This window comes from Macaca mulatta, chromosome 3 (genome assembly GCF_049350105.2).
Source record: "Macaca mulatta isolate MMU2019108-1 chromosome 3, T2T-MMU8v2.0, whole genome shotgun sequence".
Taxonomy (NCBI): Eukaryota; Metazoa; Chordata; class Mammalia; order Primates; family Cercopithecidae; genus Macaca; species Macaca mulatta.
Window position 1 is genome coordinate 140,021,752 of NC_133408.1, and position 21,191 is coordinate 140,042,942.

Sequence of the window (21,191 nt, forward strand, 5' to 3'; positions counted from 1 at the left end):
TATATGATGCATTATTAAAATAAGAACCTTTGTTTTGTTATGCTATCCAAAACAGACTTTATGCCTTTTTTTTTTAGATAAAGCAAATAAACCAGTAAAAACAGGCTACTATTTCTATTAAATTTATATATTTGGGGTTAGTAAACGAAGTAGAGAAGCTCTGGCTTTTCATGAAATAGGGCGAGATGGACCATTACAGAAAAGTCTGCCACGTCCAATGTCTTGCTGGGAGAAAACTCTAAGAATTCAGACACATAGTCACAAAGCTTTTTATGTTGCAAATCTTGTTTATTTAGATATTCACAACTCCTCATTATCTTTGAACAAGTTATCCATGCTTGTAGCCAAGCAATAGTTAAGCTATTGCTAAACAGAGTCCCCAGAATTGCATCTGTAGCTACTGGATTCACCCAAAGGGAGGATACTAGTATTGTTCCCACATAGATAGTGTCACTATTTCCTTCATTGTTTATAACCCCCATATACATATATATATGTGTGTGTACATATATATGCATTTATTTCAAAATTCTCTCTGTAATGAATGCTTTGATTTTTCCATGTGGGATGAGCTTTTGTCATCCGATTGTTCTACTCCAACACAAATCCAAAACAGCACAGCAAAGATCTACTATAAAATATCTAGAACACAGCTCTAGATAATCTCTCTAATATCTAGAATTCCAAGATATGTTATCTTTATTAATGGGATCTATTTAAGATTGCTCTTTTCTAGATCAGTATTATTACTATCTATGTCCACTGTATACAGACAATGTATATTTTTCCTTCAAAAACATGAAAAGGGAATTGTGGTTTATTGAAAGTATTAGTATGAACTCATTAATTTAATATGTTTAAATGTACTTAATATATTACATATACATACATTCAAATATTTCGTCTTACATTTCTTAGTTCTGTCTACTGAAAGAGACTAGAAACAATGGCCAATAGCAATCTCAAGTCAAATATCCAGATATTGGTTTCTAAATATAATTTGTCACTAGAAAGAACCAAGGCTCCTTGAAGGAAAGGCAGATTCCAGAGCTGGGGAAGAGAAATAACAAAATAATATGGAACATCTTGTACATTAGAAAACAAGGAAGTACTTAAAGAATAAGAGGGGTGGCTGGGTGTGGCAGTTCACGCCTGTAATCCCAGCACTTTGGGAAGCCGAGGCAGTGGATCATTTGAGGTCAGGAGATCGAGACCAGCCTGATCAACCTGGTGAAACCCTGTCTCTACTAAAAATAATGAATGTCTCAAACATAATTCTACTTCTATAACTTAAAAAGAAATAATGAATTCAACGAATTAGTAACTGGCTCTCAATGCCAATATATTTAAAAGTAGGCTGAAAATGTATCATAAGGTATACTATATGAAAAGTTGAATTTAAAATTGTATGTCAATAATTACTCAATCTTTACACAATATTTCCATGAGCTTAGTTCACATTAAATATGAACTATCGTATTTAATATTTTATTGTTTTACATTAAATGATGGTATTATTCTAATGGCTATTGGCTTTTAACTAGAACAGATATATCATGGAAACTTCTGAAGATAAATTCTATCTTATGTTAAATCATAATAACAAAAATATATTATATTCACTTATTTAAAAATGATTTGTTGAGTAACTGCTACTAATACTAAATACTACATAGTAATAGCACTCTGTAGTACTTTTAATATGTTGGACCACATGTGCCCAGAGATGAATTAATAATGTCTCTCTCCTAAAGAACCTCACCAGTGATAAAAGCAGACATGTAAATCAGTAATTGCAAAGCAATGTGTCAAATGCACAAGACAATGGCAGCTTAAAAACTGAACAATTCAGTGGGTCACAGGCAGGAGACAGTGAGAAGCGGCCTCCTAAAGGAGAAGATGCTTGAAGGGGACTTTCAAAGATGAGTTCGTTATCAGGAAAGAAAGAATGCATGAGAAGAATATTAAACAATGAAAACAGCATACGCAAAGTCACAAATGCATGGATTAGCTCAATATATGGTGGGAATGGGTTAGGAAAGTTTTAAATTTTAAGTAGGAACCAAATTGTGGAGGCCCTTATGAATCAACCTAAGTAGTAGTATAATTGAATGCATAAAATAATCAAAGTGAAAATTACCTACTCTCTGGCAAGCCAACTTCCCACTTCAGGACATAGAGTAGGTAATGTTCACTTTCATTCTTGTATGCATGAAAAGAAGTTCATTTCTCCTGGGCCTGAAAAGTCTTTCCCCCAGATTTTTGTATGACTGGATACTATTCATTATTCAAGTCCTGGCCTGAAACACTTCCTAAGAGAAGCCCTCCCTTACCATCCAGCTAAAGTAGCACCACACTATCATATCCACCTGTTAACTTTCCATTTCCTTTGTTTGTAAAGCTTTCAATACAGAAACATACAATAAATACCAATTTTACAGCTTTATGTAACATACACAAACATCTCCTTGATCCTTGCAAATTAGACAGAACATCGTGGAAATTGCTAAGCAACGTTTGGTGTGGTGCAGACTCTAGGGATTTGCTGGCTGGCAACATTCCCTTCATCCTGTAATGAACATATTTTGTTCAGTAGTAGCCATATGAGTATGACTAAAGCAAAGAGACCCATTCAGAGATATTTGCATTTTCTTATCTCAGAAAGAAAACTTCAGTGCAAAATTATCAGATAGCATGATAAAACATAGTGAAACATTTTGGGGAGACTGGAAAAGATGTTTCTAGCCCTCTAAATCATACCTCATATGCAAATCTTTCTGCTTTTCAAGAGAGACCTACATTTGTCTCCAGAGAAGAGGATTGGGAAATAAATCTTATTATTAGTCCTAGGAAAATGTAAACTTCTTTTATTTAGCTTTTCCTGATGAAATGTAAACTTTAGGGAATTTTCATATATAAACCATTATCCTTTAAAATATGTGGGGACTTACAAATGCAATATATCTGTTGTTCCTTTGGTCTGTAAAATATTTCAATAAATTATTGAACTCTTGAAGCCATGAAATCAAACAAACTCAATGTATGGTGTCTTTTACTTCTTCAATTTTCATTTTAAAATTCTTGAACACCTATTGTTAACAAATGAAGGACACATTTCCTTATTTCCTTATTATCCTTATCAAAATATTGTTGACAATAGAAAAAAAAATTGTGGCCTATAGTAGGAAGCATAGTCATTAGCACTATGTCCTGGAAATTTTAAAACTTTATTAAAATGCCTAATCTCTACACTATAAAATATATGCAAACAATTTAAGGTTGAAACTAGATAGGATTTATAGAACATATATAGCTATTAACTGATCAATATCTTAATGAAAATTAACTGGACATAAAAATATTCACAATCGTCCTTAAAGAATATGAACTAGGCTTGGCACGGTGGCTCACGCCTGTAATCCCAGCACTTTGGGAAGCCGAGGCATGTGGATTATCTGAGGTCAGGAGTTCAAGACCAGCCTGACCAACCCCATCTCTACTAAAAACAACAAAAATAGAAAAAAAAAATTAGCTGGGCACGGTGGTGGACCAGTAATCACCGGAGCACCGTAATCCCAGCTACTCAGGTGGCTGAGGCAGAAGAATTGCTTGAACCCAGGAGGTAGAGGTTGCAGTGAGCCGAGATTGTGCCGCTGCACTCCAGCCTGGGTGTGAAAGAGTGAGACTCCGTACCCCCCCACCAAAAAAAAAAAAAAAAAAAAAAAAGAATATGAGCTACATTGTATCATATATTTATGTAAAATTTTGAATTGTATATGTATTTATTCACAGCATACTTTTATTTACCACCGTACATTGTACATTATACAAATCTTGATTACATTTACATTATACATTTATAATATTAAAATTTTGCAACTAGTCTTCAAATATCTGACAGCTTTTGAGTCAGTGAATTATTTAAGAAAAAACTCAGAAGAGTTTTGAAAAAGGAGCAGGTGTGATTCTACAAATTCGATATGAGGCACCAGTGGGAGAAGTCAATTGGATAAACACATGAAATATTAGGAGTGCTTGTGAGGGGGAAGTAACAGGTCTATTGTGTGCAGTGCTGGACAGGCTGCATATGGAGAATGTGTTAAAAGAGCATTTGCAAACATAAGCATTACTCGAAGATATTAAACAGAATGATGGAAGCCTGGCCTTTGATTATTCATTGCTGACATATGCATTGCAGTGATGGCATTAATGCCTAATTATTAAGCTAACATGAATTGACAATGAACAAGTCATGCTTTATAAATAAAAATGTATGTTGTTTGATTTGACTCATTCTTTGTGAACCTATGTGAGCTTCATATTCTTTCTCTCGATGTCCTATTTCTTTCTCTCGATAGTCCTATTTGTCTATAGTTTGTGAGGTTCACCTTTTTCCTCTTTAGAAAATGGTGATAGCTTCGCTTTTCAACTGACTCCCCTAATGTCCACTTTTCTTCAGAGATTACAGACAATGGTTTTCCAAACCTCCTGATTCTTTTATTGCCTTAGGATCTAATTGAGAGCAGTTGAAAGATTAAAATCCTCTAAAGCAATTAAATTATTTCTAATTATCCCATGACCTGTTTTAAGCTACAATTTTCTCTCAGAGAAACTTACCCTCCATTTTTCTTTTGAAATTACTCCCCATGATAGAGAAAGTAGGAGACAATTGTCTCAAAACTTTACCAACTTCCCAGATAGCAATCTGCTTGTTCCTCTTGATCTATTAAAATACCATTAAAATTTTGGGGTTTACTTTGTTGGTGTCAGTTGATTTTGTGCTTACTATAATAGATTCATTTGACCCTTTCATATTCACTGATATCTACATGTGCAGTTTTTTTTCCTACTACTGTAGTTTCTCTTATTCATTCAACCTCAGTGAGGAATACAAACATGAGTCATGCTCTCAAAGAAGCCTAGAAGTGAGGCTGAGATATGTCAACAGTTTTGTAATACAAGCCAGGAAGAAACGTGATAAAAGGTTCAGGTAGCATGTACTAAGAGTTCAGTAGATAATGTTACTGTAGGTGATTATGTATAAATTAAAAAAAAAGTTCTATAAGGGCTTTATTTAAGCTGGACTTCCAAAGAATCCCCTATCCAAGAAAATGGTTGGGCCTTAATAGGTCTATAAATTACGTGAAATTATATGTAATATTTGGAAAATGTGTATGTGTGTGCAATACATGTAATACTATATATATACACACACACAAAATACTGTGTATATATGTGTGTGATACAATGTATATATTGTGGTAGAGAGAAAAGGGCAGAATAATACCCCTAGTATTCATCAAATTCTGAAAGACATCCACACAGAGCGGCGTTTGGAGAGTTCTGCAAAAGTATTAAAACAGTATGATTAGAATTACATTCTCATTGCTTCCTAGTGCTCATCAGCACTTTTGCTTCTCAACAATCTAAGCAAGCATGATGAATTTGTCGTTGAATTTCTTGAAACATGCTTTTCCAGAAACTAGAAAACACATCTGATTGTTCCTTACTATTTTGCAGTAAAATATGTTCATTTCCTTCCCAAAACCTTTTCTTCACCTACAAGTTCACTGATAAAAATTAAACCCATAATATTATTCCTTTGTTTCCTTTCACTTTCTTGAAATTGAAACTGTTGTCATTTTAAATCAATAATACAATTATTTTAAAAATAAGAGGCAGAATTAGAATATGGGCACTAGATATCATACTAAAATAACAGAATACTTAACATTTATTTTTTAAAATTGTATGGGGATTGATGGGAAACTGAATTCATATACTGAGAAGAGCTACAGAGAATAAAAAGAATACATTAATATGTGTATTTAGAAAGCAGAGGGAATAGTAACATAAAAAAGTAGTTTAAAACATAAAAGTAAGAGATAAGTAGTGTTTCATAGAGTTTTCCACAAGGATAAGTGCATGAAAAATGGCAAGATTGTTTTAAAAGATTTAGAATTCACAAACTAGAAAGTGACAGAAATTGAACTACTCACTAACATTTAAAAGCGGGGGGTGGGGGGGGGGGATAGATCCAGCTACTTGATGGCATTAAATCAAAGTACTTGAATTTTTGAAGTCTATTTAAAAATCTAGTAAGGAATGCCTATAATTACAAAAGGTATGAGATTGTCTTTTTGAGTTTAGTAGAATATAAACTGATGATAAAAGACTGACAGGCACCAAATAAGTAGAGTGCAAAACAACAACAACAAAAAAGAAAGATAAATTCATGTAATTATATTCAAGCAGTATCACTGCATAAGATTGCATAAGAAAGAATATATTTCCAAATCCCAAACAATACGATCCTGTTGTATTATAAGCATATATTGAATACAATAACAAAAGTATCAAGGGTTCTTGTTAAAGTACCCGTTATCATGTACGTAAAATATTGCAAAACTTTAAAGTCACAGAACAAAACATTATTTTTTTTCCTGTTATCTTTTTTGAGATGATCAAATTTCTTCACACTTTGTGAACTGCAGAGTTAAGATGGAGCAATGATTTGAACTATTTGCAAGTGCGGTTCCTTCTCCACTCTTTATATATTGTTTGGGCCATGAATCTATGCAAAGAGATGCTTTACAAGAACGTAAGTCACATCATTCAGGACTTTCTAACAACCAAAATGATCTAATATGCTTAGATTTAAGTGGTCAGATTTTGCCTCTTCCTTCCTTTCCTCTCAATGTTCCCAGATCATTTGCAGAGAGATAGGTAACTAATTGACAGTGTTGTTTGAGAGTAAATTCCTGAGTTACATAGAAGTTGGACCAATTATTCCTTCATAAAACTAAAACAAGTTCTAAAATAGTTGTATGAAATGCAGAAGCACAATCAATGAACATTATTCTTGACTGAAATGAAACAGCCCTGGTGCTTTCATGCAAACTTAACTGCTATAAACCTAAAAGATGCAATCACCAAAAGATGTGAAGTCTTGAGATAAAGATTAGCACTATAAATGTCATTTGATATCAGATAAAATACACATTTCTGTACATGTGATTTGAAGAGTCCAAGCCCCTAAAACTTCTCACTAACCCCAAGATGCCTGAATTTCTCAACATTACATTTTCACATTGTAATACAGTTTTCTTTCCTGGTCTTTCCTCTTTTCTCTGCCTAGTAAAGGATGTTATAACATTGCAGTTCAATGTTTTTCCTCTTCTTCTATTTTCCACTCTGCTGGTTATGGCCAACGAGTCAAGGTTGAAAGTGTCCCCATATATATCTCTGCAGCTCGAACTCTCCAGAACTTGGGCTTGTATTTCCAGTTACTGGACTTAAGCTGGACACACTCACAGTGTCCCTGGACTGGGCCAGGAATGCTGAAAACCACTGCACAAACATGAAAAATTATTCTGTAATTTAGACAAAGTTTGGAGAGAGAGTCACATTTTATCATAGTATAAATACAAACCTGCAAAAGAGCAGAATCCAGGACTGGGCCAGGAAAGCTGGAAACCACTGAATAAACAGGAAAAATCATTCTGCAATTTAGGCAAAGTTTGGAAAGAGAGTCACATTTTATAATAGTACAAATACAAACCTACAAAAGGGTAGAATTTAAAATCCACATGAATTTGCAGATGAAAACTAGAGACAAAATAAAGCTACTTTTGTGGGGTTGAGTATGTCATTGTTAGAGACAGTGGCAGAGAAGTCTAAGAAACTCCATACTGTGCTAAATAAATCCACCTTTTAAGTGTGGATTCATTTTTTTTTTTTGTGGGCTTTTGTTTTATTTTACATTCAAGGGGTATAATTGCAGATTGGGTTAACATTTTTGTGTGAATATTGAAACAGTTGTGAAAATAAGTTTATTAATAGGAATGATCACAGACGAACTATGAAATAGATCGAGTTTGTGTCTCACCATGTCATCACTATCTCTCAAGTCTGCATAGACCCAGTGTTTATGCAGAGCTGTCCCCAGCTCTTGAAGACACTGGTTTCTTAACCTCAGTTTCATGGATAAGTATATTTTGTCTTTTCTTCATTGATATGTGCTCTCCTGCATTCTGTTATTGTAAGACATTACTATGAGTGTAAAGAGATAATCGTTTAATACTATCAGTAAGAATTCATATATATATTTTTATAGAAAGAAAATATGTGTATATATATATATATATATATTCTTTCTTTTTTTTTTCTTTTTTTTTTCTTTTTTTTAGACAGAGTCTCCCTTTGTCACCAGGCTGGATTGCAGTGGTGAGATCTCAGCTGACCACAACCTCTGCCTCCCAGGTTCAAGCGATTCTCCTGCCTTAACCAAGAATTCATATTAAAGCAGTGGTCATTTAATGAAATTTTGGACACCCTCACTTTAGACACATCTGCTATCAGGCAAAATTCTACTGAGCTTTTACACTGTGTCAGACAATGTGCCAGACACTAAGAATGCAAATAAAACATAGAACCTGGAAAGTTGTGTTTCTGCAAAGGATACATGGAGACATAAATAAAAGCTGTGTTGGTAACAGAAATGAGAATCATAAAATGCTTCCAAGAAAGAAAGTGGGCCCAGAGGTATTTCTTTGAGGGTGAGCAGGCAGGGAAAGGGTTGCATTTCGGGCAAACACAAACCATGAAATGGCCTAGTGAGCCAAGGAAAGTAAGGCGTTCAGCTTTGGAAGAAGTAAAGGGTTGAAAGGAGAAGTGAAGACACAGGCCTGAGCCTTAGGTAGGACACCTGGGTCAGCTGTCCCAGTCCCCAGACATGGTGGGAGATTGGCTCAAGCCACTGTACCTTACTGTCCTTATCTGAACATAATTACATTTCAATGTTGAAATTCCTGTTTTAATTATATTCCAAGGAACCTAGAATAGATGGCATAAAGGGGCCTCCTTTCATTTGTGTTAATCTTGGAGAACCCACATTAGCTTTGTTGCCCTGGATTCCAGTCTCAGAGTACATGCAGAAATATGGCTGAACAGTTAAAAAGTGTGGGAAGGAGGATCCAAGGAGGATAAGGAGTTTGGACTTTGCTGTGTATTTATTGGGCGGCACTGGGCGGTTTTAAACACAGAAAAAAGGAGAGGTTTCAGAAAGGTCTCTTGCATCACAATAGAGATTTTTGAGATAAAAGGGAGAAAGAAAAACAAACACAATAATCGTGGAGTACTGATATTGACAGACTGGACTCAGAAACAGTGTGGATAAGACACTGTATGCCCTACAGTACTGTAGTCAGCAAAATAATGGTCCCTCTAAAAAAGGTACCACAACTCTACCTCCTATTGGTAGTGTGATTTGCGGCAATTTAAAAGCCCTGATCCTCAGTTTCCTCATCTGTAAAAGAAAAAAAAAAAAAAAAAAAAGAAACAAAGAAAGAATAGCAATGTCTTAAGTCAGGATCGCCAGGATCAAACTCTGAGATGAAGATTGTTTCTGCAAGTGATTTATTATAGAAATGCTATCGGGAAAAACTAATCATGTACCACAGTAAGCAAGATAGGGAAGGAGGTTTCAGGCAAAATCCTAACATCAATATAATTCTACAGGGGAGTCTCAGAGTGTAAATTACACCTCAGGTTTTCTTGCTACTAGAGGCAAGAGGGCTGGTCTTTTATACTCTATAGGAAAGTCCTTGGCAAAGGGCATCTTGGGAAAGAAGTAAACTTGCAGGTGGTTTTGTCTGGCTCTCTGAGTCAGTAGACAAAGTGGGTCTAGTAGTGTTTGGGCATTCCTCCAAAGAGAGTCTCGGGGAAGCCTGCAAGAAGCAAAAGAATGCAGAAGCTAGAGGAAGGATACTCAGTTCAACCAAAGGGATCCTAGGAGATTTGGGTGGAGACCATGTCTGCCACAAGCATCTATCCCATAGAACTCTTCTAAGAACTGAATGCATTCATATCTTTCTTTCTTTGGCTTTTAGGATTCCTAAACTATTTTTCTTCTGGAATAGTATGCAATATTTAGCGTTCTGCTCTACACTTGGAGTGCTTAGTGATGAAATAATTTTTTCTTGACATAGCATAAAATCCAAAAAGGGTAAATAAAGTGAATGTGAGGAATACCAAAATAGAGAGAAAAAATATAGTCTGATCCCAATTTCTGACTCCAAGGATAGTGCTTTCCTCAGGGTTCAACTTTTATCAATCAAGATCCAGTCAAAGCGTGTTAACTATTAGGAGAGGGAAAAAGCCCACTAAAGAACACAGCAATAGTGATTGTTGGGAATAGTCACTATCTGTCAGGCTACAGGAGAGTACCCAAAGAGAGAATAACTAAGAAGAACTTCCCCCTACCCACCCGCCACCCTACTAAGCCTGAGAGTAGGACCTCATTGGAAATAATATGGCTGTGGTCCACTTAATGATCCAGAAATTTAAGGTGTCACACACTGGGCTGCTGAGGAAACCATCAGCTGTGTTTTCAGTAAAACTTGCTAGGAAGCCATTCCACTGACATGCCAGCAGCACTCCATAGAAAGACACACACTAGGGAACTGGCCAAATTTACTGAAGATTATGTAACATGGCCTTCCTGCACACCACTGGTCAGAAAGTCACTCACTGGCCACCACACCGTAGGAGCAAGCAGGAAAGCACTGGAACCAAGAAAAGGAGCCCCTTTCTTTCTGCAGTGTTTCCTTAGCACCTTCTATTGACAAACCTAAACATTGTGCCAACTGACCATAAAGACGTTTACAGATTTCAACTCTAATGTCACAATTTAGGGCAAAGAAGGGTGGCTGTGAAGTTGAAGAGTGCTAAATTAACTGGCACACACCCCAGTGACACTTCTGGGATTTGGGGGATGGGAGAAGCATGCTGTTATGCCCAAATCCTGCTCCATTTGTTTACTTTTTTCCTAATTGCCCCCTGAAAGAAAGTGCAGGCCCAATCTTTTGGGACACTACATACTGAGAGCTGGTATGACACATGGTAAGTGAACAGAGAGTTCAATTCAGTAACTGAGACAAAGTCTAGAGCTGAACCACTTGGGTCTGAATGTTACCTTCACCATTAACTAGATTTGTAGCCTTGCAAAAGTTCATCCTTGTATACCTCAGTTTCCTTACCTGTAAAAGGAGATAACAGTACCTACTTTATCAAAATGTCAGGAGAAATGAAGTATTATGTGTAAAGCCTATAGAACAACATCTAGCATGTAGTTAGAACCTAATAAATATTAGTATCTTCCATGAATGGTAGCTTGCCATTTGGTTTTACAATATAAATATTCGGTTCTCATAATGAGTTTCTATTTAGAACTATGCCTCATAATGCTAACACTCAACTTCTCTGGGTGAGATTAGGCTTTGCTATCAAGTCTTGCCTACTCCTGGGCATTGCTTGCAGATCTGGCTTCAGATCCTGGCACTGCCCCTGGCTTACTGAATAAGCTTCACTAGTGCAGCCAACTTATGGAGGATCTGTTTTCTCAAGTGAAAAAAGACACAAGGTTAAACAAATCATCTTTAAGATCTCTTCCAGTTCTGACTACATTTGATCCCCCTCATCCCCAAGTAGTAAGTTATACCTGAGGGAAAGAGGAAGGGAATTATCATTTCGGACGCCTACTCACCTGTGCCAGGAGAGCACTGCTGTGCCTGCTTTCCCTGATTTCATTCTCATCACAGTCTTAACAGATTAGTATTTTTAAAGTCCATTTAACAACTAAGAAAGCTGAGGCTCAGGAAAGTCAGTTTACTCAAGATCACATTCTCAGTAAGCAGTAGAGTTTGGATTGAAACCTGGTGTTTCTGTTTGTGTCGACTCAACATTTTTAACTGTACTGTTTGCCTCCGACATCACCTTCATCTCAGACATTAAGAATCCTACCTGTTCAGTGCTTTTCATCCTCTGCCTTAAAGAGATAAGTGGGTGTGCAACTTTTTTTTTGTCTGAAACATATCATTTAAAAGTTAAGCAAATGAAATTCATTTACCAGTTACAGGAATTAAAAAAAAAAATCACTGTTAATGTCTCACAGAAAATAGCTCTCCTGTGGAAATCAGCAGCCTCCCTGCATCCTTTTTTGCCCCTATCCTCCCCTCTCCTGGATGCAAACCTGGCGAAAAGAAGGGAACACTGGTTGGGGTCAGCGAGCTGAGTTCCAGCTCCGACTGTGCCATTTTCACTCTCGGGAGCCTTCTCCCCTTTCTCTGTGACTAAAGGAGTGTTGGGCCAGATCGTCTTAAGGTTTCTTCCCCAGGTACAAGCCGACTCTGGTGGCTTTCATGGGCAGGGGAGCGCCTCTGCCTTCTCTCGGCCGCAGGTCCCTAGTTAAATTGTCCATTTTCTCTGCGGAGGCTGCTCATTGCATCCGTTACCTCCACCCCTAGCCCTGTAGACCCTTTCTGTTTCCCCTGCTTGGGAAAAGCGAAGCCCCTTACCCTTGGATAGCCTTTCACTAGACTACCGCAACCCTCCGCGAAATTCCCCTACTGGCGGGACGCGCGGGAGGGGGCCTGCCCGGGGGAACGCGAGGCTGCTTCCCCTCTGCGCAATCAGGGTACGCAGCCTCCAGTTCTCTAACTTTCTCCTTCTCTAAGAGGGAATTTCGAGAACTTTGAGACAAATAAGTGACTGTATAGAGGAAGACATGAAACCTCTCTACACAGTGAACTCCCCCAGGCCACAAGTCTCCCAGGGCTCCCAGGCCTTCTCCCGCAATGCCCCGCCGGGTCCCCCGCCCCAGTTCCTTCTCACGGCAGGATCCCGCGCCAGGAGGCTCGCAGAGCCCAAGATGTGGCACCAGGAGCGCCAAAGTCCAGGTCCCGCTAGTTCTGCTCCATAGGAGCCCAGGTCGGAGGAAGTCAGCGCGTCCTCCTCGCACAGCAGCCTGGCGCGCGGCTCGGCGGCACAGAGGCTGAAGAAAGGTCCGCACTGGCTCGAGGCCCTTCCTGCCGGCCTCCCCACGCCGGGCCTCGGCTCCCCTCCTTCCCGGCTCCCGCCTCCTCCCGTAGGCTGCCAGGCGGACCCAGCCTGCCTCTCTCTCTGCCTTCACTACCGGGTCAAGCTGCGGAGGGAGGGAGGGAGGCAGCGGCGAAGCCCTCCCTGGCTCCCCACCCGGCGCGCGCGCCCCTCCTCCCCTGCCTCCTCCCCTATGCCAGTACAGTACAACTAGTACACACACACGCACACGCACCCTGCCACTGCAGCTGCCATGGATATCAGCTAACAACACACACCCAGGCGCGCGCGCGCGTTCCCACTCGCACCACGCAGGAGTGGCCCCCGGCATCCCTACCCTCCTTCCCCACCCCCACCGCACCCGCTCACCAGCTCGGTTACTGCTAGCTCCCGCTGCCGCCGCCGCCGCCGCCGACGCCACCACCACCGCTTCCTCTGCTGCGGGGCCACAGCCTTGAGTGTCATTCAAGGGACAGCACAACCTCACCCAAGCTCTCCTACCTCTGCCCAGCCGTCCCTCTCATCCTCCCCCTTCCTCGTCCACACTCCATCCAAAGAAGAGGGAAAGCACCGAATAGAGGGGGGAGAAGGCAAAGTCTGCTGTTCTTCCCCCTGGGCCCCCTTGCTCCTCCATCCTCATTCTCTCACCACCAACCCCCCTAACCCCAAGGAGCCCCAGGAACTGAGGCGACTCACCCCACTGCCATGTCCAAAAGCTTGAAAAAGAAAAGCCACTGGACTAGCAAAGTCCATGAGAGTGTCATTGGCAGGAACCCGGAGGGCCAGCTGGGCTTTGAACTGAAGGGGGGCGCCGAGAATGGACAGTTCCCCTACCTGGGGGAGGTGAAGCCCGGAAAGGTGGCCTATGAGAGCGGCAGCAAGTTGGTGTCGGAGGAGCTGCTGCTGGAGGTGAACGAGACCCCCGTGGCGGGGCTCACCATCAGGGACGTGCTGGCCGTGATCAAACACTGCAAGGACCCCCTCCGGCTCAAGTGTGTCAAGCAAGGTGAGCGCAGCGGCTTGCTCAGTGTTTTGCCGGGCGGTGGGACCGCTCGGGGCGCAGGGCAATGAAAGGGTGGGCGCGCATGTTGAAAGGGGTGTGTTGCGCGATGATGGGGTAGGGGCCAGAGGGGACCCGCAGTGCAAATGAGTTTCGCCGGGGATTCCACTTGGGGGCTAAAGGGAGGGGAGGGGCAGGTTGCGGTGTGGCGTGCAACTTTGTTTGCTCAGTTAGACCCTCCCCTTTGGAAGGTGCTCGGCCTGGTCTGACCTCCTCAGAGATCCTGGGGCAAATTGAATGTGCGTCAGTGGCATCACCCTAAGTGGATGAAGAGCTTTTGGGGAATGAAGGAAGGAAAGAAAGAAACAAGGAAAGGGAGGAAGGGAGAGAAAGAAGGAAGGAGCAACTTTAGGGTGCAGCGGCATCACCAGCGGGTCTGGGAAGAGAGGGTGGTGGGGTGAGCGGAGAACTGCGTCCAGCGTTTCTGGGGCTGGGCTGGAGACGCCTGGGTTCCCAGCTGTCCCTTAGGGATCCGTGAGCCACTGCTGGCGAGGAAGGGAAGAGACAAATTGCTTTGGGCGATTTGACGGGTCTTCTGTAACTTTTCCCCTTCTTCGCTCCGCTGTCCCCCTCCCCCGCCCACGGTCTTGTCATGTGGGCATCGCGCGTCACGTGCGCACTGACTAACCCCTGCGCTCACCCCTAGCCAGCCCAGCGGAGGAGGCTCCGGAAGAAGGCGCGGTGCTAGGAGCGCGGTCTAGTGCTGGGCGGGGGTCGGAGGAGATGAATGGTTGTAGGCAGGACTTTACTCAGAGGTTGCCCTCATAGAGTGGAAGTTCTCTGTGGTTGGGCTCTCCTCTGGCTCCGATTTGGGGGGCGTGTTTTGGAGGAGGAGCTGGATGAAACCCTTGCTGGTTCCAGCCCAGGCTCCCTCAGCTCCAACCTGACTTTAAAGAACCTCGATTGGAGGCTGTGATGTAGATTTGGAGAGACTGGAATCATCCAGAACTCTCTGTCTTTGCTTGAAAGAAAATTATGGTGCAGAAGGAGAGAAGAGTGAGATAAAAGTTTGAATAGAGGACAACTTTAAGTAGAATAAAGTAGTAGCTTTTTTTTTTTTTTTTTTTTTTTTCCTCACTGCACAATTCATGTGCGGTATGTATGGATATTTGTGGCACAGGCATATCAGCCTAAGGGTTTGTTGTTGTTGTTGTCGTCGATGTTACACTGTTTGTCCTTACTCAAAGGTGGAATTGAGCATGTCATTACCTGCATTTTGCCACTTAATCGTGATCAACTACCAAGAAACGCTCTTACGGAGATGTACTGCACTGTAAAATTATTCTCTAAAAAACTTGTTTTAAAGTAAACAAGAGAAAAAGGAGTCTTGGACAAAATTTCTCAAATGTAAATTGCCATACAAGAAAATGTTTTTCTTGGGGATTCTTGAGTATTAAGAGTATTAATTAATTGAGATAGCTATTATAAGTCAACGTAGCTCCATACTATACAACACTGAAGGGATATGAGTTTGGTAGAAAAGAAAATAGAGTATCTTGATATTTTTGAAGATAAGATACCTAAGGTTCAAATACAAAGCTTCATGTTAACATGTTCGACGTGAAAATAATACCTTATAGGAATAGATATAAATGTTAAGATCTTTGGGTACAAAAAGTCCACTACGCAACTAATGAGCATCGTTTTGTTGGCCAAATGCTTGGTATTTGTCGTGGAACATGGCTGCAAAAGTTAAGTGTTATTAAATTGGACTTAATAGAGTCCTACAAAGGGATGCCCTATTATAGTTTGCAATGATCACCACATCTTAAATGTTGTGTTCAATTCTGAGCACGCCTGGTTGAGGAGGATGTTGGCAAACTCACATTAGCAAAGAGTAAATTCAAAAGAGAAAGAAAGATTATTGTGTATTATAGATGTATTCTATGAAACGCAGTGGACTTAACTTGGAGAAGTGAGAATAAAAGCTATCATTAAATAGCGAAAAGCTATCAGGTAAGAAAAGGAATTCTGACTATCCTGTGATAGCCCACAGGACAAAATGGTGATAAATCTATGAGAAATTTTAAAGGATGAAGCCGCTTTACTTTGATTAAATCATGAGCTTTCTAACAGAGTTTTCCAACAATTTGTGAGCACCCTGTGATGAAGTTCCCATCATTGTGGGTATCCATGAAGAAGCTGAAATGATCATATGCCACGGATTCCTATATAAGATGAGGACCTGGATTCGATATTATTTGAATCCTGCCATAATTCGATCTAATGTGGTCTGTGATCACTCTTGTATTGAATTTTATGTGGAAGATTATTGCTTTTAAAACTAGAATATATGCTTATAAAGTGATATATTGAGGAGAAACTCTCTTTTCATTCTATATTAACCCTATTTCGTGCTTCACTGGTTCATTGATGATAAATTTGTATAATGATATTCACAGAAACCCATAGGAACCCGATTCATCTCCTGAATCACTATTGACAAAAAACAAAACAAAAAAAAGTTCCTTTTACCTTGTGTGGACTAAGTAATTCTCTTGTACTTTCTTTTAAATATGATTCATATTGCTATTCTAATCTTTTCCTTGTTAAATCATAGATTAATTTTATTTATGATTATAAAATGAAAATTTCAGAAGCTTTACTATAGTGCCTGTGTGTCTTAGGTTTCAATACAGATGTCTTTTACTGGAAAATCATTTAGAAATTCTTGGCCCAGTAGTTATATTTTGAGAGAGGCAAAAAACTAGCATAGCTGAAAAACTTAACCATGTTTGTTTAGCAGTTGCATTTTTAAAACATTAATGAGATTGATTTTTGAATATTCATTCCAACATTGGGTATTATACAGAAACTACATGCATATCATAGTTTAAGGAAGATTTTATAAAGAAAAGATAATATTTGAATAATAAGAATATTGTTACTAAGTGCACCAGGTAAAATTGCATTATTTACTCAATTTTTATTCACTTGTTTGCCTAATTTTACATTACAGTTATCATAATTTTAATCTGTCATAATTTTAAAAGGAGGTGAGTTGTTGGGATTTTAAGACATATTACATAGTATATATATATATATCATAGTGTTTCTACACTGTTTAAATACCTGCAAAACAATTTTTAAAACTGTTTAATTAAATTCAAGGAATTCTCTTTTTAATTTAAGCTTTCTGCTTTTAATCCACACAGTAATAAACCACATATTAAAATATGGCTTATTGTCACACCCAATTACTTTTTATGAATGATGGCATTTTATTTATAATAATAAACTTTCTGCACCAAAGGATGTAATGCTAAATTAGCAGTAATTCTATGATCTCATTAATGCATCAGACCCAGTTGAAGAAAGTTTTTTGAGTGATGTTGAGATCTATATGGAAGTGCTAAAGGTCTTCTTTCCTTTTTCTTTTCCCTTTTTTAAGGTTTGCCACTAAAGTTCACAGCAGCCAGTTACACAGGCCTTTGTGTCCTACATTCCTTGCACTATGGCTGCTAATGCCTGTAATACCGCATAAAGACCTACATAACCTGGACTTATTTTCCCATTTAGGATCTCACAATGGGAAATAAAAGGCAAAAAAAAAAAAAAAAAAAAAAAAAAAAAAAAAAAAAAAATTCTAATTCTTCCCATGTGGAAGATGGGCCAAATAAATCCTTTGAAATTCAGTTTTAGAGAAGATCTACATTGCTCTCCCTCCTACTGCTCCTTTCAAAGATACCTTCAAAGGAAAGTAGATCCACATTTATTAAGAGTCATACTTTCTTCTTGACTGACTTCAGGCTAAAATAATAGAGTCAAATCTCTATACTTCTTTGTATTTGAAAAGGTAAAAACAAATTATGTCAAATTTTCTGTAAAGATTGACTTTTTTCCATAAAAATGTGAGATATATGAATAGTATTGTTTAATAAACAATAACATTGTTTAAACATTTTGATGAGTTTATTATTTTACAAATAAAGTACCATTAATGTTTTTAACAAGGTTAATGAGACAGTTCTCTTGGAGCATAATTTATAAGTGATATCAATGTAGTTTTTTGGTAGGTGTAGATAACTTAAATGGTATGACCTCAAATGTTAAATATGATTATTTGCTTTTTATCTGTACTATCTCTGTTCTTGACATTTGAACTGTTTAATCTTTTGGCACGTTTATTATGCTCACTTTCCTTTTCATTGCTTGTAACTCACAAATTCACTTTCATAATGAGAAAAGCATATTCACACTTGACATCTCTGATTGATTATAGTTTAAGTAATGATTTTCAAATATATAGCAGACCCTGGCAGAATCATTTTCCTCAGAAGGTGGGGTAGAGCAATGGTTAAAGGTACACTCTCCTAAGTAGACCACCTAGTTTTGATTCCTGAGTATGTCAGTTAGTGCTAGCTATATGAACAAGATAACTAACCTGGGGTAGTAATGGTACCTTAAGAATATTAGATAAGTTATGTATTTAAATCGTATAGTGTCTGGCAGGTGACAAGCATTATGTAGATTTTAGTAAATGCTATTGCAAACATATTGGTCATTTTGAGCTAGTGACATTATGAGGTGTTTTTAATTTTCAAGATATTTTACTCAATTCACATTAACTGAAAAATATGAAATGATTGACTAATACAGAGTAATTTGCAAGTTGTATTTTAAGGTTTTTATGCATAATGAAATAAATATTTTATTTGAAAAGAATTTATTTGAAGGATAATATCAATAAATACAATGGAACATATTTTCACCTTTTAAAAATAACTCCCACTGATCCTGCCTTTCCATGTAAACATCTGCTATTTTGTATTTATTTTATACTTTAGACATAGTTTATTTTTACATAGTAATTTATTTTCTTCATACCCCATGTGTTTACTCCCAAAGAATTGGTGAATATATTGAATTATTTACTCTAAACTTGACAACATAGAAATCCTATTAGAATTTATTAATTTAAGTTTAAGAGTTTATACTTCTTATATTAATACATCATTGTAGTTGAGAGTAAGTATCATACTGTTGAACTTTTACTTCTCAGCTAGAAATTAAGCACCTCATAAAGATAACAATAATAAAACAGTTAATTCATAAGTGTTCACAGTCAACAATGTATAATGAAGAAATGCATCAAATTCAGCAAAAAGAATACTTTGCATTTGTTAGTATTGCAATGTAAATAAGTAAAAATGCAATTTGTACTGCATTTTATAGTATTTTATACTATACTATTTTGTAGTATCTTATGCTACTGTTAAAATACCATTAAATACTATTTAAATCCTATTAAAGTACTATAGTACTATTAAAATACTATTTTATAGTATTTCTATACTTGGTATGAAAGTAATGCAATATAAATAAGTCAAATAAGTCTCTGTATTAATACTGTTACAAGCCAACAATACTTCCACTGCTAGCTCCCCCATGATTTTTAGTTGAATTAATCCTATTTTATGATTCAATGGAAACATCTACCTTGAAGCTCCAGGGTTCAATATTAATTTCTAAAAATCTCTCCTAGCGATAATCTGGCTGTATATTATGACAACAAACATATAACTTTCTTAGTATTGTGACTTTATTATTACTTACTCCATTCTATTCTCAGCTCTCTTCTGTCTCTAGTATTTGTTATATTTCCTTTAATAAAAGTAAATCATCTTATGTAGAAAACTTACTAATAAGATCATAATTGCTGAATTTACATTGTTAATTAAAGACTTGCATAGGGACATACTTCTGCTAAAAAATATAGTACAATGTCCATATCATCATAGATAATTAATACAAATTGCTTTTATTATTACATCTTACTGACATCTTTGTCAACTCTGTAAAAGAACTTCATATTGAGAATTTTTTTTAAAGTTAAAATTTGTGTTAAGTTTAATATATGTTGTTGACTGTTTTGAGTGGTCTGGAAGAAACAATAAAAGTTTCCTTCTTTGATAAGTTATTGAATATTAACCCAATTGCATCCCAATGATATACTTTTTTTTTTTTTTTTTTTTTTTTTTTTTTTTTTTTTTTTGAGATGGAGTCTTGCTCTGTCGCCCAGGCTTGAGTGCAGTGGCACCATCTGGGCTCACTGCAAGCTCCGCCTCCCAGTTTCACGCCATTCTCCTGCCTCAGTCTCCCAAGTAGCTGGGACTCCAAGCACCCACCACCACGCCCAGCTAATGTTTTTGTATTTTTAGTAAAGAGAGGGTTTCACCGTGTTAGCCAGGATGGTCTTGATCTCCTGAGGTCATGATCCACCACCTCAGCCTCCCAAAGTGCTAGGATTACAGGAGTGAGCCACCGTGACTGACGCCCATTGATATACTTTCAAAGATCCATTAGGCTAATGAGTAGATGATTTATATGAATGACTAGATTTGTTTCAATATTTGAAATAATTAGATGGCTTGCTCTACCTGGGAAAATAATTTCTCCATGTAATCGTTACATGAATCCTTATGAGGTTTTGTGCCATTTTTATTTATTGTGGCTTACTTAAAAAAAAAAAAAATCACTGTCAAAACCATGGCAGTTTAAGCCTAAATACATACTTCGGATATATCATTCACAGATATGTTACAGAAGAAAAAAATAAACCTTTATAGTACAAAGTAAAAGAGATTTTGTCTGTGTTGAATTTTCTAATGAAAAAATTTGTGGAAGAAATTTTATCAACCTCATAACTGCCTTATAGTAAAACACATGCATATAACATCAGGAATTTTTCTGTAAATACCATGGATTTTATTAAGTGACTTTGTGAAATGAAGTAGAAAGAAACATAACTATTTTATTAAAAATCAAAATGTATATTTAAAAATCTATTTTTATATTACATTGTGTTTGAAGATGTTTGTTAAAAAGTAAGTTTCCCAATACCAATATAAATTGAATTATTTATAATGCCATGGACCAAGAGTAGCACAAAAACTGTTTATACTTTACATTGTCACTTAATAGATCACAGAGAATGTCTGAGTAAAAATAATACAAAAACAATTACATACATTTTTAACATTTTGCATTTTACAAGTGAGTATTGTTGCTTATATGAATATTTTGTGTTGCTAGGCAGAGGATAATAAGTGCTATAGAAACTCACAGCTTAATCTAGTGACATACCTTAAACTTGTCAAATCTGATTAGCTGGATTTTGTAAACACCAATAAGTTTCAGAAATATGAAATGTCCATTGTTGCTTTTTGTGAAGTTTTTTGTTGTTGTTTTATTTGTTTGTTGAGGAGTCTCACTTTGCTCTTCTTCAGTCTAGTGTGGGAGTCACCCTAGTGAA

General features: G+C 37.8%; 2 protein-coding genes across 3 annotated transcripts in view; one reads left to right on the plus strand and one right to left on the minus strand.

The window, feature by feature from the left end:
• Positions 1-3,781: 3,781 nt before the first annotated feature.
• Positions 3,782-13,341, minus strand: LOC106997532 (uncharacterized). Its single transcript, XM_077997114.1, has 3 exons — positions 13,246-13,341; positions 7,433-7,502; positions 3,782-7,350 (listed from the first exon to the last, which is right to left on the minus strand). Exons 1-3 carry the CDS (start codon positions 13,339-13,341, stop codon positions 7,202-7,204), a joined length of 315 nt encoding a protein of 104 aa, XP_077853240.1. The 3' UTR covers positions 3,782-7,201.
• MAGI2 (membrane associated guanylate kinase, WW and PDZ domain containing 2) overlaps positions 13,092-21,191 on the plus strand; it is a 1,467,795-nt gene continuing 1,459,695 nt past the window's right edge. For both annotated transcript variants that reach the window (XM_015134089.3, XM_015134090.3), the window contains exon 1: positions 13,092-13,882. In XM_015134089.3, the coding sequence (XP_014989575.2) occupies positions 13,582-13,882 (301 nt within the window). In that variant the 5' untranslated portion in view covers positions 13,092-13,581. The remainder of the gene's footprint in view (positions 13,883-21,191) is intronic.

What these genes read in the sequence shown, in the direction of transcription:
- LOC106997532 (XM_077997114.1), bottom strand. Translation starts at nt 13,341, where the DNA reads ATGACACTCAAGGCTGTGGCCCCGCAGCAGAGGAAGCGGTGGTGGTGG. An exon ending in AGCTAGCAGTAACCGAGCTG is followed by an intron (nt 7,503 to 13,245) that starts GTGAGCGGGTGC and finishes CCTAAATTGCAG; the next exon opens with AATGATTTTTCCTGTTTATT. An exon ending in TGGATTCTGCTCTTTTGCAG is followed by an intron (nt 7,351 to 7,432) that starts GTTTGTATTTAT and finishes ATGTTTGTGCAG; the next exon opens with TGGTTTTCAGCATTCCTGGC.